General features: G+C 33.5%; 3 protein-coding genes and 1 long non-coding RNA gene across 4 annotated transcripts; all 4 read right to left on the reverse strand.

Annotated features, from left to right (window-relative positions):
• Positions 1-6,059: 6,059 nt before the first annotated feature.
• On the reverse strand, positions 6,060-7,172 carry LOC110718250. The gene is made up of 3 exons (XR_002510878.1): positions 6,712-7,172; positions 6,501-6,619; positions 6,060-6,343 (listed from the first exon to the last, which is right to left on the reverse strand). It is a non-coding gene; the product is annotated as an uncharacterized LOC110718250 (long non-coding RNA).
• Positions 7,173-9,473: 2,301 nt separating this feature from the next.
• Positions 9,474-10,073, reverse strand: LOC110717972 (peptidyl-prolyl cis-trans isomerase FKBP42-like). The gene has a single exon (XM_021896774.1). It carries the CDS (start codon positions 10,071-10,073, stop codon positions 9,474-9,476), a length of 600 nt encoding a protein of 199 aa, XP_021752466.1.
• A 4,276-nt stretch (positions 10,074-14,349) lies between these two features.
• LOC110717973 lies at positions 14,350-14,986 on the reverse strand. The gene is made up of 2 exons (XM_021896775.1): positions 14,466-14,986; positions 14,350-14,362 (listed from the first exon to the last, which is right to left on the reverse strand). The coding sequence occupies exons 1-2, from the start codon at positions 14,984-14,986 to the stop codon at positions 14,350-14,352; spliced, it is 534 nt and encodes a 177-aa protein (XP_021752467.1).
• Positions 14,987-20,736: 5,750 nt separating this feature from the next.
• LOC110717702 (MLP-like protein 31) lies at positions 20,737-22,363 on the reverse strand. The gene is made up of 2 exons (XM_021896466.1): positions 22,029-22,363; positions 20,737-21,366 (listed from the first exon to the last, which is right to left on the reverse strand). The coding sequence occupies exons 1-2, from the start codon at positions 22,213-22,215 to the stop codon at positions 21,092-21,094; spliced, it is 462 nt and encodes a 153-aa protein (XP_021752158.1). The 5' UTR covers positions 22,216-22,363; the 3' UTR covers positions 20,737-21,091.
• Positions 22,364-26,850: the final 4,487 nt, after the last annotated feature.

Genomic DNA, 26,850 nt, shown 5'->3' on the forward strand with positions numbered 1-26,850 from the left:
TTAGCAATCAGATACACACATCACCAAAGTCATAACTCGATAAAGAAGGACGGATGAAAACAGGGAAAAGGAGAATAATATACACACATCACCAAAGTCATAACTCGATAAAGAAGGACGGATGAAAACAGGGAAAAGGAGAACATATAGTCAATTTATTTCATCCCCTCTATTTCACTAAAAAAATTGGTTAAACAGAAGTAATTAAACCACCATAGAAAAAATAATTTTCTCAAACTGACCTGCCTTCCACAATAAAATTTCCAATTAACAATAATCAAAATCTAAAACAATTTTAAGAAACCCCAACACTATCACTGCGAATTAAGTTAATGACACAAAAAATTAACAGAAAGTACATGAGAGGAGAATACGGTCAATGGCAGTCAGACCATTAATACTTCCCATCCAAATTTGATAGCAAGGCAAAAATCATTCGATAAAAGAGACTATTAGACATATCAAGGTTTAGATAGGTGAAATATAACCGAGGCATAGGTTTCTTGATTTAAAGTTTTGATGATTTATTTCAAGTTATGTTTATGTTGTATGAGATGGCAATTCAAGATGGCTTTGATACTTAGTCTGGCAGCACCCCGCACCCCGCACCCCCCACTCACACAATATCAATGTTTAAATCAAACCAGCATCATAAATTTCCAAACTACTGATGAGGTAGTTAAGACTTGGTTGCAACTACAATATGTGCTTAAAATAAATAAATAAATATCAAATCAAAGTGCAACTTCCTACTATTAAACATCGTCACGCTCTTTCTTCTTGTTCTTCTGATTTTGAATCTTTTTATGAATTAAAAAGTCTTAGGAAGAACAAAATGAAACATATTGTTCACCAACCATTCTCTCTTGTACGTACTACTATCTAAGAATGTGAATACCATACAAATAACTAATTTTATTAACCCTAAAATTCAAAAATTAATGTTTTAATCCATTTATTTAATACTATCTAATAAAGTTTGTCATTAATTTATATCACAGCACCACCAAGAGAACCTATTATTTTAATTTATACTACTTCAGAGTCTATTTTCATGAAATTTTGTTATATATAATTATATACCCAACTAAGGAAATCAGACATAGTATTCATCCCTATAAATTTATGCTGAAAACCAGGTTCGAGTCAGGTTAATTTCATAGTTCTATCCCAAAATACAAGGCAAATTAAATTCAAGTATCAAATTAAGTTTGAAAAATCACATAATTTTTTATTTATTAGCAATTTAATCGTTGGCTATGATTTTTCATAACCTTAGTAATTATAAGCAATAGATTAATAATCCACTGTAGAAGAACACTAAATTGACAGACAATTCTGCTATAAACCCTAGATTGTAATTTTAATATTCGATAATTACAAAAAGAAACATCTCACCTCAAAAGCTGCTTTAATGGAGGATAGAAATATCAGACGTCGCAGTGGAAAACGTGGAGTGCGCTTCAATGGGGACTGAGAATGAGAGTGAGAGTGAGAAAGAAGAGGACAGGTCGATGTTGGCCAAAGAACAAGTGGGGTAAATCGGTGAAACTTACTACCAAAATTAGGCTAATGCATAATAGTGATATTTTTTACATTATTTTATTATTCATTTACAATAATGTACATCATGATATCGTGTATCGTAATTTTAATTCAATGTTGAATAAAAAATAAATAAAGATATAAAAGGGTTTATGGTCTTTACATACTTTACCTTTTAGATTAGAATGACTCGTGCGAGTCATGCCTATTCATATATCTCATATATTACCTAAGGTTGGTTATGGGTTTAGGAGCCGACCTAAGCCTAACCCATATCTTAGGGTCTGGGTTATAAATGGATATGGGTCTCAGTGCAATGGGTCCACGTCTGAAAAGTTCAAACCTAGACCCAACCCAGATTCGACCCACAGATCCGTAGATATTTTTTTTATAAAAAAAATGACATAAATCATAAGCTATCTAATCTAAAGAATTAGATGAAAGTAAAACCTACAGAACCTAACTCCAAACTATAGCCGACACTCCTTGAAATATTTTATACACACTCGGGTGTACCGTGCACCCAACTAACCCAAAGTTAGTTTTTTCTCTTCATTTTATGATTAAATGAAAAACAATCATCAAAATGAGAACAAAATGCTCATGGGTGTACCATACTGTAACAACCCCAAATCTCCCTTTACGAAAATACTAGTATAATACGTATAATTATTATACCGTAGAGATAGACTTAGGCGTATTACCGCCACGTGATTCCGCAAGGCTACTCAAAAATACTTAATTAACTCAATAACAAACTTGCAGCGAAAACTCAAATTTCTTTTGTTAATGCTTATAAAAATAGTAACATTGTTATGACTACTCAAAATAAAGACAAAAAAAATAAAAAAAAAAAACAATTGGCACCGGTTCGGTTCAATTGATATAGAAACACTAACATATATATAAAGTTACATATTTTCATTAAAAAAGACTGTAATATTATGATTTTCATCTAAAAATAAAAATAAAAATAAAATACAAGGTCACACTCAAATAAAATAAAATTGAAAAACAAAAAACAAATTTACAGAAGATCTTGTTTATAGCCTGGATTTTTTTTTCTGCCAAGGACTTCAATTGTATCTAAAAGAAAAAGCTGTAACTCAGCCTATAATCAATTGTTTACCATAGAGTTGTCATAATGAAAAATAATAAAACCTTTGTTGCAGCTTCAAGGCTTAGAAGATCTTCATGAAAATCCAACAGTGCAGCCTGTGCAGGTAACATCTCTGCTACAAACTGAAAAATAGAAACTATTATGAACTAGAAACTAGAAATTAAAAGGAGAAGAAGAAGAAATGATAGATCAGAGAATTTAACACATTCTCTCTAGCATTCAAGGGTTCTAAACTCTCCCAAACCTTAAAAATCCTTCAACATTATCGCTTTAATAGTCATCAAATACAACTACATGGGTTTATAGTAATCATTCAACAGGCAGTGCAAATCCCATGCATATTCACTTTATGTACACATGCAATTTTTCTATATAGACTTCAAGCTATAATTGTGCAAAATATCAAATTCTCTTAAGACATTAAAAACAGAGGCAAAGGTTTCATATTTAGCCACTAACACACAGGATGTCTAAGAATAGATTGCAATGTCCCCGAGAGTTCTATCTTTAAGTTTAAAAGATAGCAAAGCAAAAACGAAACAACAAAATAAGCCCAGCTCATAGCTCGATTATGCATGAATCCATCCAAGTAACAGATTCAAAGCAACAGTGATGAACTTCATTCAATGGTGTATTCCAAATAAACAATCCAACAGGCACAGTCAAACACTGCATCTAAAACTTTATTAGATGTTTTACCATATTAGGTTTCTGGATGTTTGTAGTTCAATCCATCAAAACACCTTGTCAAATCTAGATCTAGTAAAATAGATTAATAGTCCCTAGTATCAAAGAGGTCCTAAATCTATACGCATCATACACTTCTTTTGGGCATGTTTTGTAGCTTCTTTATCCAAGTACTCCAAAGGCGAACAAGAGGAGATACAAAATATATGCAAAGGTGTCTAATTGTAACGAAAGACTGGATACGGGACTATAAAATAACAAGTTTTCACATAGAACCTGAATTAGAAAACACGAGATTTAACCCCTTGCAACGCACAGTTTTTTTTAATACATATAAAAATTAGTATATTTCATGTGATTGATTGACCTCTATTAATCTTTTTATAGAATTCCTGGAAGAGATAATTTTTTACTTAAGACTGTTATCTGATTAATTTTAATATCTCATTCGTTAGTTTCGGATAAATGCTTATATATAGCTCCCATCATTTGACGCTTGATAGTATAAGATGAGATCCTTTCACCCACCCCCAATAATTGAACACACACCATGATAAAATGGACACAACATTACAATCAGAGAAAAAAAAGAAGCTGAATTGGTAATCTAAACTAAAGTTCGTAGTACTAAACAATCAACGCCGACATGTAGTGCACGTGGCTCCTGTTTGGGGACTGGAGAATCAAATATACACAGCCTTTCCAACCAATTGAAGTAGGCCTGGCTACTTCACAATGAACAAGTAGAAGACAAATTGTTCCAAGTAAAACCTTGGAAAGAAGTAAGGACATACCTTGCAAAGATAATGCATAAGTGTCATCCTGTTGTTAGTTGCACGAGTATCTGTTAATTTCAAAAGACTATCCAATTTGAAGCCAACCGCAGATCCTATAAGATGTGAAGACTTGAATAACCATTCAAAATATCAAAAGAAGTTTCATCACTTGACAAATAAAAATCAAACAGTTTGCTAGGGTTATTTTCCTTATTTTAGGTTAAGTCGCTTGGGCTTAGTCAGCCTAATATTATTGAGATAAATTGTGTTAGACTTTCTTGAAACAATAATAAGATATATTATAGGACTATATGTTTGACATCTTTAATTCTTTTTGCTATAATAAGAAATTTTATATGAGGAAAAGCGATATCTTACATTGTTACAAAAGAAGAATTTTTATCCAAATATTTACAACATTTTGGACTGTCTCATAAAAGTTTTTTTTCCTCTGCTACATTGTACAAATTAAAGTATTTAACCAATGCAAAATATCTTATTATAAGATATTGTATAATAGTTTTTGCATTTTGCTATATTATAATTTGTAAGATAGTGCTTATCCGAAAACTGATATTACTGAGAAAAATCTACACTACAAAAATTGATATTGTTGCCTTTTGGCAGTTTTTTTTAAAAGAGTTGTTCTGTTCTTGAAAACATTGCTTGATGGATTACTTCATGAACTATTAATCAATCTCCATCTTGATACATTGTATTTATTGCATAAATTGTTTCTTTGGTTTCAGTTTGTTGAAATACTGTTTGAAAGGTGAAAACTCTATGGAGCTTAGTTATGATTGGGCAAGTGATCATGCGAATAAGAGACACAATAATAGGCAGACTAGCTTAATGCGCTTTCTGAGATAAGATAAAGCATATAGGACAATAAATACGTTTAAAGGAGTTCTTGATGGTAAAGGGATTAGCAAACGGACACTTAAGAATTGGATGGTAAGTGATCCAATCCATCTCTATTTTGTTACAGTTTTCAACTAATTGATATGACTAATTGGTTTAGTAGCATATTTTGTCAAATCATGGCTAATCTCGAAATAATGAGCTATATGCCTACATTGCTTGTTCCTTTTCTGAAGATTTCTTTTGATGTCAAAATGTCTAAAAAGAATGGAAGATTGTGCCTCTTCAGAATATTTGATGGTAAGACATTCTATACTTGACTTGTAGCTCGCTTATTTGCATTCTATTTTTGAAGAATTTGAACCATATTAATGTGCATGTTTAGATGCATCTTGCAAATTTCCCTCTCGACCCTCATTCACTCTAAAATCCTTTGGGGTTAGTTATCTTGCTTTTGCTGTAACTGAATTTTATTGTTGCGTTCTCTATATACTTCGCATGTTAATAATTAGCTTTTATTACCTTAATATGTCTTTGACATTGAAGCTGTATCATTTGTGGCTTGTTAGTAATCTTAGTATAGAGCATGTCTTTATTTAACTTACACTAGTGGAAAAACGCTATTAACAACTAGCAAAAAGTGGTTTTTAACAACTCGCGCGCGGGGGGTTGCTATTGCGAATATCAATAGCAACAGGCATTTGCCAGTTGCTAATAGTATTTATTCGCAATTGGTGTAGTGCTAGGACAGCTGCTAATAGCGTTTATTCGCAACTGGCTTAATACTAGGCCAGCTGCTAATAGTGTTTATTTGCAACTGGCCTAGGACTACGTTAGCTGCAAATAAACACTATTAGCAGCTAGCCTAGGACTACGCCAGCTGCAAATAACATTATTACCAGCTGGCTAAAGACAACGCCAATTGCGAATAGTCAATTCTTTAAATAAAAAAATTGCAATTTTTCCAAATTGATATACAAACTATATTATATACATACTATTGTAATAAATAAATTTATGTTGATTATGAAGTATACATTAATTACATATTGAAAAATAAATTACAAGGTTTCTAAAGAAATACAACAACAAAAGCGTCCGGAAATAATAAATTTATGAGCAGTAGAGAGCAGCAGCACGAACAACTTAATTGACTAAATTATCCGTTCATTTTCCTTCAATACAACTACAATAAACAACAATAGCTCAGAGATTCATCTAAAAAAACACAACACTGATTTTTACTATGCAAACCGCCAATATCAATACATACACCCACATACAACACATACAATACCAAGCATTTGGTTCCACACGGCCAATAGCTATTCATACAAATACACATGGCCTGAAACTGCAACCCACAAGTAGTACGCTTGAATTAAAACAGGAGAAATGCAGTAGCAAACTATAAAATAAAATCAAATAAATGAGAGGTCTGGAATACTAAAATTCATAATCAGTCTCTGTTTCAAGCTAGCAAAATCAAAGTGCGACTCATTTCAGATTACCTCTTAAACGACTGGATGCATTGGTTCAAGTTGAAAAAACTTTTGACTCTAGATCAGGAAGCTGTGTTCCATGCTCATATTGAGGCTGGATGCAACGATGCTGAAGAGATCTTCAAAGGCTAGCTTAAATGAAACATGTAAAGTATAAGTGTATGCTTTTACTAGTATAAAGATTAAAGGCACAAAAAGAAAAGGCATAGGTTTCTCATACCACTGTTATAATACAATACATCAGCCCCAACTAATATTTGGGGATGCAATTCGAATATCTGTGCATCCCAGATTCCCCTTGTGAGTACCTTTACCTGCATCAAGAGTAGGTTAGTAGGCATGCATATGTGAATTTTGAACAGGTAAGAGTGTGATGAAATCGAATAGTCGATGAACTAAGTAAAAACTAAAACAAAAAAGGCAAATGAGGGAGAGAATTTATCTTTATGCCAGTCATTCTACTAAGCAAAACCCTTCCCTTCCACATAGAGCATTCAATTGCAAGATAAATTCCTCTTCTTACAAAACTGAATGTTCAATTCAATTCAACAGTACTAGCTATAGCATGAAATTTTAGGTTGATTAATACAATCTAAGATTTGAAACACCCACCCATTTTCTTATAGAGTTTTCACCTATATGAAATTTTCTTAGGAGATTGTATTAATCAATATCTTATACAACCCCAACTCCTAAACAATACTAGGCTACTAGCTATAATATGAAATTTTAGTTAGGAGATTGTATTAATCATAATGCAGCTACTCATGAATTGGAGGAAAATTAGTCACTGTTAGGTAACCGACAATATTGTCAATCTTTATCACTAAACAATTATCAGAATTTATAGCATGGTGATACATTAGATAGTTTTGCATCACTTTAAGTAGTAGTTGTGTACTCTGATCATTCATCTTTCCCATGACTATAATTTGAGCCCTATGGCCCATTTTTTAAATTTTTCTTCCTTTTTTGTAGAGGGCAATAGATATAATTAGTGGAATTTTGACACACTATATGAGTGATTTTATCGATATTTTATAGTGAGTAATTTTATGTGATATTTGGAGTCTTATGATAATTAAATCAATTTAGAGTCATATACTGCACTAGAATCATAAAATGGCGTGATTTTTATCATCAATCACACGAATTTAGTGGGGGGAAATAAATTTAAAAAGACTATGAAAATACAGCAATTTGCATACATGCATTATCTTCCATTTTTTCAGTCCCTCTGTGTGTATCTTGCTGTGGTTAATAGTAATGATGTGATAATGTATTGCGTCAATGATCAGTACTTGAGCTAATTAATCCTTTACTATCTGTAGTAAGTTAGTAACAGTGTAGCTCGGCACAATGCTATGTCTCAAAACTCATAAGGCGGTAAGGCCTCTGTGCAAGACTTAAAATTGCTCTAATTGTTGATCTGAACAAGATTAGGGCAGCATGGTGTAACATTGATGGAATTTAGAGAGCACATGGAGAATTTTCTTCTGTTGAAAAGTATACAAAATTAGTGTTAGCTCAGGTGCCTACACTTGGTTATAGGAAACTAGAAACTAGCTGACTGACGTTTGTTCATCTCTACATCTATGTTGTACCTGCAGCAACTGTGGTGTTTAAAGTTGAGGGCTATCATTCACTGCTAATCTGCCCCTTACTATCCTCTTTCAAAAGACATTATTGTGCAAGGACAACAGCATGTGCACAGGGTTTTCCTTACAAATATCGAGGTTGATGGATATAGTATTATTGTTGTTCTAATTTCTAAAGTCTTGAATGCCACATTTTGAAAAGATATATGGTAACCTTTGTATAAATTCAATTGTATTCTTAAATGAGGCTGACATGATAAAAATATGAACTAACAAACTGTTCAGTTGTACTTACGAAGTTACGATAACTGATTTAAGCATACGGCAAATTCATGGTTTTTTTTTTTTTTTTTTTTTTTTTTTTTTTTTTTTTTTTTGACAACGCAGTTTACAACCAAGACACAAGACTACTACTCATCTCTAGAGACACTTGCTAGATTTTGAGTAGCCTTACGAGATACACATACTGACATACTACAACAATTGAAATTAAAAGTACAAACACGTAAACTAATATTAAGCTTTTTGTTTGGATGACCAGAGAGATTCATTGATGTACCACTGTTGCTCTTCATACCTGCATGAAAATTGGACTTTATGATTGGATAGGCATGGTTATTAGTGTGCAAACTCTTTCTTCGCTTTCGAATCCTTTCTTCGATTCTCCTTTTTTGAAGACTGAAAATATTGTCAATGGCTTCTAAAGAGCCTTTCCTCTTTGACTTATATTTGAACTCAGTAGAGGTTGAACGGGTTCTTTCCTAACTGGCAAACTGGTATTCTTCTCTTTGGGACCCTGCACTTGATACTCATCCTTGATATAGCTAGATTCTTGCGGCGGATGGACATGATTTGTTCCAACATCAACAAAGGCACTTTGGCACTTTCTTTTTCATTCACGAATGATGACTGTTTTTTTTATTGGTGTCATCATCCTCAAAAACACCCGGAGATGGTATCGAGTGAGAGACCATTGCTTCCCTCGAACTATGGTCATGGGGTGTCTCCATCATGATGTGATCTTTCGGGGTGAAGTTACGCACCTTCAAAAAGACATAAAATGTGGTTGATAGAGCCACAACTCTTTCCCCTGCCTCAATTTATGTATGTAAATCTACACGGGCGATTCTCAAACAAGAAGATGACTTTTTTCGGTTGACAAAAGCCACCTTAACCTCACGAGAGGCAAAACTCGAACAATTCGAACCTTTTAAAGTATCCACCTTCATAGGAACTCCACTATCCTTCTTGAAAGACTCATGTCTGCCATAAAGCACTTCACTGGTAGCTTCTAGCTTACCAACAAAAGTCTCCACCTCATCCTTCTCCGTCTTGGACCCTTCAAGTCTAGTACCAGAATCCATTTCTCTTTCATTAACTGAGCTTAGCTTATTTGATCTTCACCATATTGAAGATGCATATTCTCCTCACTCTTTTCCTCATTACCATTCTGTTTCCTAAACACAACTTCCCTCAGACTTGTCAATTCCTTCCCAATTTCCTTATTATTAGGTTCAATCTCTTTTGTTGATTTAAAATCATTAAATGCCTTCTCCAAATCTCCCAACTTCTCCAATGCTACTCCTCTTCTAAACAACGCCTTTACATTTCTCTTATTAGACTCTAGAATCAAAGAACATGAAGTAATGGCATCTCTAAATTTGTTGAGCTTAATTGCACTAGCCGCAATATTCAAATGAAGGTTAAACGCTAGTTCTTTCAACTCAAGGCTAACCTCACACATATGAGAATCATCACTAATGGCACAAATTATAACACACAAGCATTTAATACCCTTATTGTACATCACAAAAGCAGTACTAAATTTTTTAAATTTGAATAGGGCATTTGCTTCATCCTTTAGAGCAGTCACATAAGACATAGCCTCCTCTGAGTCAAGCATTTCCTCAACATCAAAGTCATCCTCCCCCAAATGGTCTAAGTGATGTAGCAAGATAGGTCCTACACTTGAATTTTTCCCCATCCCTTAAAACTACCCAGACAGATATACCCAAACAAACTACTAAGCTAAAACCAAATTAGCAAACAAGCAACATCCCAAGAAGCTAGTGAAGGATTTATGTCTTCGTCAAGTGCTATTACTAGTATATATTGGATCAAATTATGGAGATAATTAAGTTCGTTCTTTTGGGTCGTCGTATTATCATAGCAGAGGTACTTACAATCTTTGGGCTAGTAAAATAGCCTAAAACCCAATTGAACGGATCCTATAAGGTCACACAACGGGCCTAGATTGAGCATAAGAGGAAGAGGTCCATGATGGGCCTTCTCCCTATAGGTGGCCGACCATATGGAGCATTTTAGGTGTATTGGGCTTGCTTCCTAGTCTAGTTATAATATGATTATAAATAGACTAGGTGCCTAGGGTTGAGCATAAGATTCAGTAATCATTAGATCAAACCCTAATTAGCAAACACAAGCCAACCCCTCTCATACTCTCTCTCACTCTCGTCCGTCTCTCTCCCCTTGCACCGGTGGTGTGTGCGGTGGTGGTGGTGGCCAGTTGTCCGCAAAGGTGGTGATCGTGGTTTTCCTCTTCACTCAACCAATCTAGTATTGGTGGATAGCTCATTCGAATCCCGTGGACAAAGTAGAGGAGTCACGCTTGGGGCTCTATTTTCTCACTGATTTGCCGATCGAATAGCTACGTGGAGATCACGCTTCAAAGGTATAACTATGTGATTCTTGTGTGTTATGCATGTGATCCTGATTTAGGTGCGTATGAATATGATTCATGAAATTCCGTTTATAGTACCTAAAAGTATTACAGTGGTATCAGTTAGCCTCTTGCATGAACACACTTAATTATAATAATACGATTATTTGAAGTCCATGTTCATAATTTTATAATCAATTAAGAGGGAGAATTAATTTAATTATAGTTCAATTATTATATTAAAAGTGATTTAACTCTTGGAATTGATTAAATATGATTTAATTTTGCTCAAAACAGCCATGAAGAGGACCGAATTTTGCCCTAGATTGCTCGAGATTTTCGAACCCTAAACCCTAATTTTCGAATTTTTCGAAAATTCATAACCCTAATTTTGATTTTGTGCTTGTTTTTGGATTAATTCGAATTTTTTTATTTTTCATAATTTTAATTAGAATTAATTTATGCATAAAAGTGTTTTTTGTATGATCATCATTTTAATTTTAAGAGTTAGAATTAAATTGGGATTAATTTTATGAAGAACCCTAATTTTAAAATTGAATAGAAATTTAATTTTAATAAAATTTATTTTAATTAAATTAAAACAAAAAAAAAAATTATGTGGCCGGCAGCCACGGCTGGGTGGCGCAACCACGGTGGTTGCCGACCGGCATCAGTCCAAAAGAAAGGGAAGGGAGGGCAGGTGATATGAGGTGGCTGGGTAGCAGCATGCAAGCGTTGCACGGCTGCTGCCGTGGCTGCCTGCTGTTGTTGTTGTTGTTGCTTTGCGTGACAGTGGTTGCTGAAACGCAGCTAGCCATCGTGGCTAGCATAGGCTGGCTACGCATGGTGGCCTGCAGCCACGGCAGAGCTGCTTGTAACACCCTAGAAATTCCTTTCCTTAAAAATTTTGCCTTTTCAAAATACGAAGAAGGAAAATCTAAGACATTACCGCCACCGTGAAAACGGCCAAGGAAAATATCAAAGACTCACACAACGGAAGACTAAGTCAACTTAAAAAAAAAGTCAAACCAAACGAAAGTAAAAGTCAAACAAAGTCAGCCCACAACTTGGAACCATCGTAGGCCCTTAAGACCAAACAATACTGAAAACCTTTGCGTTAGTCTCATGATCAATATAAATAAATAATACTTAAAGCAAATAAAACACATCACATTCCTATGAGAACTAAGCATGATTCGCTCTTCACTCATGCCCTTCATGAATATGCTTCATCACCTGAAAAGCTTCTCTCTAAATGTCCCCACTACGCTCCATTAGAAATGGGTCGTTGTAGGGCCAAGGCAAAGACAAGGCCATACAAACATGCAAACACACAATCAGCAAAGCTGAGTTCATAAACATAATAAAAACACACTAACATGCTTTCATCCTATCATCACACAACTTACCGTGCTGCACCTGTTTACAAGCATACAAGACACCCAACACCTAACTAGACAAATACCAATGTTCATTTAAATTTGATTACGCATCGAACGGGTTTCCCCCTAACCTGCCCCAATAAAGGGGTACTAACACGGGAGCTAACTGTGAAAGTATAAAATAAACCACTCGTAAGTGGCGGAATTCCTGCGCATAATAAAAAGGAAAATACAGCGTCCTGTACTCCATTAGAAGTTATGGTCAAATATAAAGTCGCATAACTCTCCCCATATGTTCATACTCAAGGTATTTACGTTGCAAGAGTTTTGGTGCGTAATCTCTTTCACTTTACGTTATTATTTACAAATTATTAGACTTGGTGATGACTCTCAAACACAACACAAATCAAACACTATAATTTATTCAAACATTCAAACATACCAATTTAAATTCTTGAATAATTAGTAACCACATAAATTTAATGTTGAACCCTTTTTAATCTACCTCAGTGTCAGAGACACCTTAAACGCATAATGCGACACAAATCCTATCCCTCGGTGTCTAAAACACCTTAAGTGCACTTAGGCACCAAAAATATAATTTAATCCTCGTGTACATAGAACTTAAATAGCTCCTTCCTCATGCTTATAGCATCAATAAAAATTATATGAACCATAATAAAATTCCTTTTCAATATTCTAAACCAAATTAAACACTTAGTTTAATTAAACATGCTCTCAATCAAGCCAATAGTAAAAGTGTGGTTCATATCCAACTTGCCAATATAATTAATTCTAATCACCAATTCATCATGAACAATTCATACATCACAAATCATTCACCAACATCAATCCAATCAACACATTCCATCCAACACCTATCATAATATTACTTGTAATTAATTAAACAAAGCCTAGCATGCTTCTATACCCTTAAGCATTACCAAGTACGTGAATGTACCTTGAATATGATCTCAAAATCGCCACGACTAAATAAAATCACTCACTTGGAAGTCTCCTACAAACCAAAATTACAAAGAAGTATTAATACCTCTTTCACACAAATTTCCAGCAATATATACTCTCTTTAAATCACTCATAAACCCTCTAAAATATTTTGAAATTTAATTTAAAATCCTTACTTTTATTCCCAATTAATGGGTAATTAAAAATCCTTCCAAGAAACTTAATTATAGCTTATATATAAACAAAATTCCAGCATTATTAAAACATCTTAAATTGCTGTAATTATGTTTTAAAACACCTATTTTAATAATTTAAATCACCTACAATCAAATCCTATCAATAAACATTAATTTAGAAACCTAGGGTATTCAATTTAGGGCTTTTTAATTCAAAACCAAATCTGAAAATTTATATACAAAATACTTATTATTAATCATCCTAAAATCATCACAAAACCCAAAAACAATAATTAAATTTAGGTAGATTTAATTAAAAATCAAAAGATTTTTTTTTTTTTTTAAAAAAGCATGGCGCACGACCACCATGGCTGGAAGGCTGCCACACGCCCGCCTGGTGGTCGCCGCTGGTGCGCAAGTGGTGGTGGCCGCCAGCCGTGTGTGGCGTGTGTTAGTGGCGCTGGCCGTGTGTGGTGGTGTGTGGGTGGTGATTAAAAATAGAATAATTAAAATTAAGGGGAAGGGGAAAAATTAAGGAGAAAAGAAAATAAAAGGAGAGAGAGAGTTTACCTTTGGGTGCACTCCACCTTAGGAATATGATGGGTATTTATACCCCCTCTCAATCCTTCCTACTTAAAATTCCTTTACTACCCTTGATGATCCCTTTCCTAGTCAAAGTTGTATTTTGACTTTCCATAAATATCATTGACTTTAAAATTTATCTTTTTATAAAATAAAAATGCCCCAATATTTTTAAATCATTAAATAAAATATTTTCAAGATTATTAAATAATTAAAAATAAACTTTTAATTAAAATAATTCTTTTTAAATTAATAAAAACACCATAAATAATTCATTTTGAATTATTTAAATACTTTAGGAAATACTTATTTAAATCAAAATACGTATAAAAATATGGGGTATTACAGTCTACCCTCCTTAAAAGAAGTTTCGTCCCGAAACTTGGGTAACGAAATTCAAAATTTCTTCCTCACTTTGTATATATTGATGTACTCCTTTGTCATACTTTTGCCTTTAACATCTCTTTGAAAACAAAATTACTCAAAATAACTGTTAAAAATGTGCAAAAAGCACAAAAATAACTGAAAAAAGCGCGAAATTCTACCGCATTCTACCCCCCTTAAAGAACACGAGTTACGTCCCCGTAACTCACCATACCTTAAACAACTCAGGATATTTCTTCTTCATCTCATCCTCGGCTTCCCAAGTTGCTTCCTCATACTCTTGGTTAGACCATAGCACTTTGACAATCTTAACTTCCTTATTGCGTGTACTACGCACTTTACTGTCAAGGATCTTGACAGGTCTTTCCTCATAAGTTAAGCTTTGATCTAACTCAATAGTTTCGGGTTGTAGCACATGTGACTTATCAGGGATATACCTTCTTAACTGAGATACATGAAATACATCATGCACTTTACTTAGTTCCATAGGTAAGGCCAATCTATAAGCCACTTTGCCTATCCTTTGCAATATCTCATGTGGACCAATGTACTTTGGGCTAAGCTTTTCTTTCTTTCCAAATCTCATTACACCTTTCATTGGTGACACCTTTAACAATACTTTGTCACCGACCTCAAATTCCTCCTCTCTACGCTTCAAGTCCGCGTAGCTCTTTTGGCGATCTTGCGCCGCTTGAATCTCCCTCACCTTCTTAACTGTATCCTCGATCATTTGAGGCCCAAAGGAATCACACTTGGGGTTCTAGTTCTCCTATTGTTCTTTCTCGATCACACGTGGATTCACGCTTCAAAGGTATAATTCTATGTTCTTTATGTGTTGTGCATTGATCTTGATTGTTAGATGCTTATGAATATGATTCATGCAATCCCGCTTAGTGCATCTATAGTCCTACAAAAAACCCTAGTTACATCCTATTACACATGAAACTCTCTCACAAGTTCTTACCCGACAACTTGCTACACTCACAAGTTCCTACCCGGACATTTGCTACCTGATAGGACCCTATCCTATCCAACCTAAGTACCACACTTAGGTTCACTCAGCACTCCCAGAGTGCCTACACTCGTATTCTCACTAGAAGCTTACTCACTGTACACTCACAACTACAATCGAATTTTATAGAATTCAAACTCATAGCTATAATCGAATTTTAGAAAATTCAAACTCACACCCCAATACCCAATACCCAAAACACTCAAACCCTTTTTCCCATTACAAGATCTCATTGAATAACTCTAAATACATATCTATGAATAAAGAGATAAAACTAATATGTTGGACACTTGCGATCTGTCTGGAACTCACTGGACGTACTGAAACCAAAACTTGATAGGAACTTTGACCAGGAGAACTGACTTAGCTTCGTGGTGAAGGATGAAACCATTAAGCACAACCGCTACACTTCGTCAGCCTCAACTTTGAATGAATACATATGAGCATATTTATAGTACACTCGAATTATTCATTTCATCTTGAAAAAGATAGGTTTTATCAAAAGATAAGTTTAAAAGATATTTTCTAAAATAAGTTTTCCGAAAATATATCTTTTTGTTAAGAATAAAATCTATCAATAATAATAAGATATAATTAACATTAATCATATTTTATTCAAAATAAACTTATCTTTTTGTTTAAAAATACTTTTTAAACAAACTTATCTTTTTCGCCAAAAGGGATTTATTAGAAAATAAATATCTTTATTCAGTAAAACCAAATCCCTAAAAGATATGCACGTATTAGCTAGGTGTATATATATATATATATATATATATATATATATATATATATATATATATATATCTCATTAAAACCGACATTTAAAGACGTGCATACTTAAGTTCCCATTAGGTTCGGAACACTAACAGTCTCTGAGTTCTTGACAAGTCAATAACTCTAATTTTATTGACTATCGGGAGAAGTGTTAGCATGCGTGAGTCACATGATAATCATTGCGCATAATTACAAAAATGCCCCTGGATGTACCTAGAGGAAGGTACACCCGGGTGTACAGCACAGGTGCTGATAGACTACAAGCTAAGTATGCTGAGTTTTGTGTATATAAAATATGATCTTTTTCAACGTGATGATATAATTTCATTGTTAATAATTACCCACAGCCGTGTCCAAGAATTATACCTTTCGGAGTTATTGGAGAATGAGAGAGGAGAAGAGAAACGTGAGAAGAAGAGGGCGAGGAGAGGAGAGGAGGGCGAGTAGAAACCAGAAGAGAAGGGAAAGAGGAGAGGAGAGGAGGGAGAAGGAGAAGAGAGGCGGAATAGAGAAGTGAGAAAAAAGGAATGAAGAGAGAGAAGAGATCCGGGTTTTAAATGTAGGGTTTATTTTTTTTTTTTTAAACTGAATTCCGTCGGAGTATTTCGTAGGAATTTTTATGTTCCGACGGAATTTTCCGTCGGAAGTTTCCGACGGATTTTATTTCCGTAGGAAGTTTGATGTTCCGATGGAAAAATCCGTCGGAAGATTCCGACGGATTTTATTTCCGTTGGAAGTTTAATGTTCCGACGGAATAATTCGTCGAAAATCCTATATTTTCCTACGGATAAATTTTCCGTTGGAAATTTCCTACGAAATAAAAAATCCGTCGGAAAATCCTAATTGAAGCATGACAGCAAGCTTAGTGACAGCAAACTGTCCGTCAGAATTAGACCTATTTCTAGTAGTGAGCTTCACTAAGCTTGCTGTCATGCTTCAATTAGGAAGCTAATTGTGTGTACCTGTTAGGGAACACATTATGTACCTATTAGGGAACATGCTCCGGCTCTCGTGGGAAAGCCTGCTGAAAGTTCCTTCTACATCTCGTTGGAGAATACCTTCAGGTTACTTCATGGGAGAACCTGCTTTAGGATCATTCATTCTCTTTTGTTCCTCTTGAAGTCTTCTATGTTCCAACAACCCATTGACTTCACTTAAGTCAGTTCCTGTCTTCACACAAACACTTAAGAGAACATTAGATTGAAGTTTGTTTGTCATAAACAAACTTCAAGTGAGAGAACTAATTAAACTTAAAGCCACATATTTTTGTATTTTTATATTTATAAAAACAATAAAGAAAACTAAAACAAGACCAAACTAAACTAGAGCTAACCTAAAAGCAAACTAGAAAAACTAAACTAAATTAAAAGACTCCTACACATACATGACCCATGTATGCATAGGATACTTACCTCATGAAGCTAACATATGTAAACACTTATTTACATAGTTACCTTCATGGTCCTTCACCATCATTATGCTTATCAACCATCACTCATCATTGCTCTTGTTCCTCCTATTGCTTATTATATATTGCTCAGGTTCCTTATATATATACTTGTCATTGATCAGGTTCCTTGTACCCTGTTCCAAGCATAACTTGTTCTTTCTATGTACAACTTAACATATACGTTAGATAGATAATCATCATTAGTTTACAATCATCAAAACCTAATTACTCAACATATATAGAAGAAAGAATACGAGTAACATGCATGGCTACGTACTATAAATTAAATTGTCCAGTAACATCATATATGATTCTAAATCATAATTATATGTCACGTTATAAATCTTGATTAGTATTACCATTCAATTCTGCAAATTAAACTATATCGTCTATATGCAATATGCCCATATGTATGTACTATTTCATTAATTGCAAGCAAAATAGGCAGTAATACGCACATCTAAACACATGCATGCATGCAATGGATCGTACTTGTAATTAATAAGTTAAGTTAGCAACTATCATATATTCATATCAAATGAGAGTGAGAGTGAGGGATAACTCAAGTGGTTAGAGCTTCCCTCCCAATTCCAAGAGATCTTGAAATCGATTCTCATCCCCGCCCTTATAGCACTAGATTCTAAAAAAAAAAAGAGAGAGAGAAGAATATGGATGTGAGAGCTGTTGGGCCCGGGTCACCTACCTTGATGAGTCGCACACACACTCCACTCCACATTAGTATGATATTGTCCGCTTTGGGCCTAACCCGCACGGATTTGTTTTTGGGCACTTTCCCAAAAGGCCTCATACTATTACAAGTATGCACTCACTTATAAGGAAGTCCTCTCTTCCTTGTTTCTTCCATGTGGGACATGGGACGAACTACCCCAACAAACCTCCCCTCAGACCAAGGACCACATAACTCATGGCCTCCCCTCCAACGAAACTATCTTGCACCGCTGCTATCACCACGGGATACGACGCCTGAGCCACAATATTAGAAGGACTTTCGACACAAGGCACCACAATTATATTGCGAGGTCACACAATTGAGGGAACCCCGTCCCACACATAATGCCCGTATTGCCCCAGCCGAACCGTCGGCTCTGATACCACTTGTTGGGCCCGGGTCACCCACCTTGATGGGTTGCACGCACACTCCACTTCACATTAGTATGATATTGTCCGCTTTGGGCCTAGCCCGCACGGATTTGTTTTTGGCACCTTTTCAGGCCAAAAGGCCTCATACTAATAGGAGTATGCACTCACTTATAATGAAGTCCTCTCTTCCTTATTTCTTCCATGTGGGACTTGGGATGAACTACCCCAACAAGAGCGTGGAGCAAAACTTTGAAGAAGCAACTCAAAATAAGAAGGGAGAAGAATGATAGAGAATAAACGTAGATACATATTATTTAACAAATATACTTCCGATCCTCTGTTATTTTTTATGCCGGAAAAATTGCTAATAACTTTGGAATTTCCTCTATTCATACAAATTCCTTTAATCGTCTCTTGGAAGATTCATCTCGAAATAATTTTTTTCAAAATATCAATTTTTAAATAATATTTACAAAAAAATAATAAAAGATATTTATGTTATAAAAATTGTATTGCCATATCAGCAAACGTGAAATTTAATTTCTAACGTATCGATTAAAAAAGAACGAAGGAAGTAATATGAAGAACGTAAAGTATATATGTATTAACCTCAATCGATTTTGGATATTATCTTGAAATCCTGAATTAATTATACAAAGTATATACTTTTCAAACTTTATCTGATACTTATAAAGTATATATAGAGTTTAAATAACCAATGTTGCTGCTTAATTAAAAAGTGTTTTCAACTATGATCAACTATGGTCAATGGAGCTTCCGCTACAAATGAGGATGATTTCCTCTACTGGAAGTACCACCCCTCATGTAGGTATACGGTTAAAACCGGGAACTACTACCTTTCAAAGGATTTGGGGTTAGAAAGAGCTACTTTCTTGGCAAGGGATCAGGAGTTCTTTAAGTTGGTGTGGAGAATGGATATCCAACCAAAGTGGAAGCTTTTTCTGAGGAGGCTCTTTCATGATGGCATTGCTGTCAAAGTTAATCTGGCTAGAAGGGGTATTCAAGTGGAAACAAAGTGTGATCTCGGTGGGTGGGAGGGGGGGGGGGGGAAGAGGAAGACAGCCAACACCTCTTTAGGTTTTGTAATCAGGCAAAAGAAGTTTGGGAGACTGGTTCCCTAACTATTTGCCTTGACTCTCCTGGGTCCATTTCCTTAAAATGATGGATTCAACACTATATCCTGCTTTTTATAGCGAGGATGGTAAACAGGGTACCCGATGTGTGTTGTTTATTGCGACTCTATGGGGTCTATGGAAAGCTAGGAATGCAAGATGTTTTAGAGGAGCTATGGGGACTACTAGCCTAGTGATGGAGTTCATAAATCTTGAAATGCAAGATCATGATACTTTCACACAACAAACTAGCCCTATAAGTGAGGCAGAGGCTATTAGTAGGGGTAACCCAATCAGGGATGGAGAAGACTGGGTATGACGATTTCATTGTGGAAGCCGACGGATCCTGGGATAAGAAGACTACGAGAGCAGGGATAGGCTGGGCAGTTAAGAGTAATAACCTAACTAGGTTATGCCCTCGATGAGGGTGGAAAACACGGAGCATCAGCGTGCGTCATCCAATGTTAAGCTCGGGCTTGCCTGGAAGCGATGAAGTGGGCTCGATCTAAAGGCAGGCATGGAATCCTTCTATTATCTGACTCTATATCCCTTTTGAACAACTTACAGGATAACCCTGACAAGGAGGTCTCGATAACTTGGATTCTATAGGAGCTAAGGGAAGTGGGGGCTTTGTTTCAAAGGTGCACAATCTTAAAAGTCCATAGAGATCAGATACAAAGGGCGAATGATATCGCAAGACAATATCGGGTTACTCTTTCAAATTTGTTGATTTTGCTCGTTCTCTTTTGCTTTTGTCAAAAAAAAAAAAAAAGTTTTAACTTTTAATGTTTTGTATTTCAATTTAGTTTTGTAAGAGCTAATAAGGCTCGATTCCGTAGTATTACATGTGTAAGCTAAGGGTTTTGATAAGCTCTACTGACTACTATTATTAGTTTATGTTGTGCTAGCTAGTTTATTGTACTACGTGAACATTTTTAATTAATGTATGATTGAGCTTATGATTATATTAGAAAAAAAAAAAAGTAAAAGTGTTGCATAAATCGCTATTTAACTCCGCGTTACAACAATTTTTGTTATTCAAAGTAACATTATCCTTATCATCATATAAACTCACAAATCATACAGTTTTTATAAGTGTTGCACACCATATTGTAACACAAATCGAAACAACAAAAACATCAACAAAAGTAATCCCAACAAAAGATAAACAACAAAGGATATTTGCTAGCACATCATCTTTTTTTTTTTTTTGAATAGATGTAGCACATCATATTGTAAGTACATTTCACACAAGTAAACATATTGTATACAAACAACGATAACAACACACGGCTGTACGTTGTTACTTGCTAGATGCTCTCTAGGCAATCGATCAATACTTCCGACGTAGGAGCTAGTCGATCACTTGTCATCTTTAAGGTGATGAGCCTCGATATCTCTAGAGACTGCAATGCAAAAGTCGATTAACTTGGTAGGATAGTGGCCTTTATCATCTATTGTCTCAAACTCAGCAATCCATTTCACTCCGGTTATGTCACCCATTGGAATCACTTGGACTGTGAGAGTGAAGGTCTTAAACTCGTTTAGAAGATCTCCTTCGATGATTTTGAATCTCACTAGCTTGTTCTCTTCGTCGATTACTTCCACTAGCTCCTTTGCCACGCATTTTTTTCCGTCTGTAATTCATGGAACCACCACCATTATTGAGATTGATTCATGTGAACGCGATTTGAATTAAAAATAACGCGAAGTAGGTTTGATTTTGGTAGCTAGTCAAGCCTTTCAACTTTAATTATATGCCTTTTTAACTTGTTAATAATTAAATCGTAATAAACTAATTGGATGTTGGTGTAGTGGTGATTGGGACTACATTTGGTCGAGAGGACTGTGTGTTCGATCCCCCACAACGAAAATTGGGAGGAGATTGGAACCTAACCACCCAGAACTGATCCCCGAATCCGAATTAGCTCAAAGGGTAAAGCGGGTGAAATACCAAAACAAAAATAAATTAAATCGTAATAAGATGGGATGGCTGGTAAGCAAGGCGTATTTAAATTAATTAATTACGCCTATCCCTAATAAAGGAGTTGAACCAATTTGATCTAAAGGAAGGATTTATAGTACTTCCTCCGATCCATTCTTTTTGAGCAGGCATATGTTTATCATATTTGTCAACGCACAAGCTTAACGATTAATATCAATAAATTATATCATATTAACGAAATATCACATGACTATGCTTGATTTTTTGTAAATATAAATCACAAAACCTAGTAGTCAAAAAAGAATATTCATAAAAACATCATATATAATTGTAATAATGGATTTTGAAAATTACCGAGGGTATAGTCCCAGTTAATGATAGAGCCAGGCTTGCCAAATTCACCGTCGTGCACATCACAAGCATGAATATTTGAGGGAGACATATCGGAGACATGGTGAGGCCTTGTGCTAAAAATTTCATGAAAAATATCACCATGACAATTTATATCAACCTCAACTTCCAATTTTCCTTTGATGCCCATTTTTGAGAGAGAGTAGAGATAGAGTAAACAAAAATGGATGTGGTGATCAAATATAGTTGTGCTAGATGCCCCTTTTATGACCGCATCAAAAATGTACCTTTAAAAGGCCTATACATGTTTTTAATTCTATGATACAGCCACAACTGTTTTCTATCATCATGTATTCATATGTAGGGTTGGAGATCTTATTTTGTCGAACACATTAATTATGCTACTCCATATTCATTTAAGATTAAGATAGCTACAGGATAATTTCTTATTGTACTTAGATTAAAAAAAAAATTAAAAAAAATAAAAATCTTACATTGGACTATATAGTGGTTTTTCTCTACTACAAAAGTAGCAAATTCACACCTCTCCTCAGGTATTTTTTTAATTATAATGGTGGGATTTTCACGATTGCATGTTGATGCACATTTTCAGTGTTATTGTTTTTAATTATTAAAAGTTAATATTTTAAGGTATTGTTTGGTTGTCCTTAATTTTCATAGGCACTCAAATTTTTCATGAAATTTCTTTTGGTCATGCTTTCTGGCTCGTTGACATTAAAATTTATTATAAAGCAAAATTGGAGGAAGTCATATATAATTCACGGGAATTATTACAATTTTTCACAAAACATGAGAAGTTATTTAACCACCTCACCCTAAGAATTACAAATTTTCACATGATAACCAAACACAATATTGTAATCTTAGGAATTTTGTAAAGATATTAAGTTTCCATGCATTAGAAATTTCCCATAGGAATTTATTTCCTACATCCACCAAACGACGATGTTTAAAATGATATATATCAAGAAATTTGACAAGATCTCACATGACTATATTTTTCCTAATGAACACATCATAAATAAAAGAAGACTGTCAAAATTAAAGAGTTTTCGTGAATAATATTTTATTTTATTTGAAAAGTAAATTAAGCATGTGAGAATGAAAGAAATAAATAAAAAAAAAGTAGTATTGGGATTGAACGGAGACCATGAGGGGAGAGAAATATATAATAGTAGTTAATGCCCAGCTATGCTCGGATTTTTCATTTGAAACATGGTTAAATTATCTTTATGCATAATATTGGAAACTTATTTTGTTTGAAGATTTACCCCTTTTTTTTTTTTTTTTTTTTTGAAGGATGTATGATGATTTACTTAGTCGATCAACAATGAGAGATTTTATCAAAATTAACGAATCTTTCATTTTACTTAGTCAAAATTGAATACAGGATTATGAATGTTAAGATAAGAATTTTCAATCTTATGTTTTACCTTATAAAACTAATTCTAAAATAACTTCAAATATTTTTTTTATGCAGGAAATTTTTTAATAAAGCGATAACATGTGTATTATAGGGATGCTTTTGGGGATTACTTTAGTATAGTACTAGGTTAGTCTCGTGTGATGTACGGTTTTAGCAATAAAACTTTAGCTCTTATGTGCTTAAATTATAAATAATTTAAGAAAAAATTATAATACATAATGATCTCTATAATAAAAAAATGACGCTATATATTCTAATTAAATTCATAATTAAAATGAAATATGTGAATGTTAGCATTATATTGATCAGTTTAGTGGTTTTAAGCTAGTAAGAGAAACAAAGAAGGAAAATGTACAATTAATTTACCTTTTTCAAATATTAGCTTTATCTTGAAATGGAGAAAGGAAAAAAAATAAAAAAGGATCGAATGATGTCATTTATAATTTTGGAGGGAAAATTTTTAATAGGAAACTAACACATGGCAGTGCTGATGTCAGCGGTAATTACTTTAGTATTAGTTATAGATAATTAAGATATATATAGATATATAGAGTGGGAATGACTGTGTTATAAAGAGAAAATATTATCAAATAAAAAAAATGCCAAATAAATTTACTCAATGATAAAAATAGTACTCCGTATTAGATTAGTATACACACTTATCCAGAGTAAAAAATAGTCAAAGAATTAAAAACAGGTTTAACCTAAAAAAAATAAATTATAATGCTTTAATTTTTATTTAGGCGGGAATTTTTTTTATGAGAGAGTGACATGTGTACATTTGAGTTTAGCGATGATGTCAGCTGTTGTTGTTTTAGTATTATTTATAGATGTAGATTAAATTGTAGTAGTTTGCCAAAATGTAATTAAGTGCAACACTAAAAAAAAGAGACACATTTTATAAGTGTAACACTTAAAAAGCGGAGAAATAATATTGTTTTTTTTAACATAGATTATAGTAATTAAATTGGCACTGCGTCCATATGATGCATTAAATAATTTCAAAAGGTATAGATTTTAAGTTTTAACTATCTAATATCAAATTTTTTTTTTGAAGAAATATCAAAAAAAAAATTTAATTTTACTAAAATGTAATTCTACTCTCTTATTTTTATTAATAAATTAATTGATTAAACTGACTGACAAAAATAAATAAAATAATGTAATTAATCTACTTTTAGTTGTAATTTAAGTAGCCTTAATTTCATTTCCTTTTTTTTGTTGAATAATTGATTTATTTTTAATCACTAAAGAAAGAGCACTATTTTAGTCTTAACAAGGGGACACCGCAACCCAATGTCTTGGTTTAGATAATAGAGAAAATTAAATGAAAATTGTTAATTATAATTTTTTTTTTTTGGAAAATGATAAATAACCCTAGGGCTATGTGCGTATAAGAAGCTAAAAAATAAGATATTAAAGATTGATAAAAAAATTAAATAAATAATTACAACAATGCTTTGTGCATGATTTTATCATGAATTTTTAACTTTATTCACTTTAAGAAAGTTTATTAATGCTTATGTATAGGCGTATAGCCCTATGTATAGCCTTTTAGTTGTTAGTTTTTTTTTATATATTTTTTTTATCTTACCGATTAGTATACAAATTAGGTCAAAATTTATTTAAATCTAAAAATTAGATCAGATCAAACCAGTAAAATTCATATGAGATCATGTGAACTGAATGTAACCGTAGTCACATATAACTCCCTCCACCTTATTTCAATTTATATATGCAATGTCCCCAGTTAGTTGTCAAGTTTTTTCAAACAAGTATTATAAAGTAGGTGGGAAAGATTGAATTGATTGCAGTGGAGTTATGAGAGTCAAATCGAGAGTGAATCGGAAAGTATGTAGGTGGTTGAATAGTACGGAGTAGTAATTTTGGACAACAATGCATGTGGGCATGGGTCACTAACTCACTACATACTAGCGCTATTTTAATAACTTATCTTTTTGGGAGACATAATTTTGATGTTTGATTCAATTATTATAAAATAGATGTACGTATATTATAAAACTAGTGATTCATGTGAAAATCTATTATATTTTACCTAAAAGTTTTTGATTAATTGAAGATATTATGTTTTAAAAATGATTATTAAACTGAATTTACTTTTATAAACAAAATGCTATGCAATACCGAGGTTAAAATTTGTAAGTTTGAGGGATAGAATACATGCATTTAATAATTAGGTTTTCTATAGATATAGAACTTTATTATATTATCAATAATAATAATTAAAAAAAAAAAGATCGGCTCTAAGAGTTAGTGACACGTTATACACGTTATGAGTCATTAGCTATATGAATATTGAATAGTTATGTTCTCGTCACCTAAGATTAAAAAGAAAAAAAATGCATTTTGGTGTAAATTCATTAGAGTTGGGTTTGGTCTAATCTAATCTAGTCTAGCCTAGCCTAGTATTAAATTTCTTGGTTTGGTCCGTTTAATTAATCCTGTAATTCGACAAAATATTTTTAACCATAATTTATTTGATGATAAACCACTAAGAAGACTTATCATGATGTGTTGGTTTTGTTCGATCCGTCTCAATAATTGCAATAGAGTCCCCATCTGTGAAATTACATATGCATCAATGCTATATTAAATTATAATTATCCCTCCGTGGTTTAATAAGTGTTACATTTTGATTTATTTATAGATAAATTAACAGTCAAGTCGTGTCTTAATATGTGTTTTTAGTCAAAGTGTAACACTTATTAATGATTGCTTAACATGTGTCAAAAATGGTGTAAGTTAATAGATTAGAGTATTAGACATGACACGTTTCAGTGTTAGTTAATAGATTAGACATGACATAAATGCTCTTTAGTGTCATCCACTGTCTTAATAGTTAATAAAAAGTTTATAAACTTGGTAGTGTATTTATAAGGTCCTTCATTAATTATATCACATCATAAATATCATCAACTTATTATCCATATTCATAATTAACTTCTTATACGAGTACTTTTTTTTTTTTTTTTTTTGAAGAATTAACTTCTTATATTATTGCTAATTAATAAACACAAGCAAAACAGCAATTTAAACAGGTTATTCAACAGATCCCATTTTCTACAATCGGAAGTGTATTGCATATCATGCTGAAAATATACACCCATACTACGTACATTATACATTATTTTCTACAATCGGAAATTTATTGCATACATTACAGTCGTAGATCGATGAAGATGCTAAATTGCATACACTCATACGCACATTTATTGCGCACACTCTTAAGTAAATGGGCGTGCCCAACTGGCTGCTGATCATGCTTTGAGGTGATGGGCCTCGATGTCTCGGGTGATTTCAATACAGTAGTCCATTACTTTTGTAGGGTAGTTTCCTTCCTTGTATAGTTGTGTATCT

This window comes from Chenopodium quinoa, unplaced genomic scaffold (assembly GCF_001683475.1).
Source record: "Chenopodium quinoa cultivar QQ74 unplaced genomic scaffold, ASM168347v1, whole genome shotgun sequence".
Classification (NCBI taxonomy): domain Eukaryota; kingdom Viridiplantae; phylum Streptophyta; class Magnoliopsida; order Caryophyllales; family Amaranthaceae; genus Chenopodium; species Chenopodium quinoa.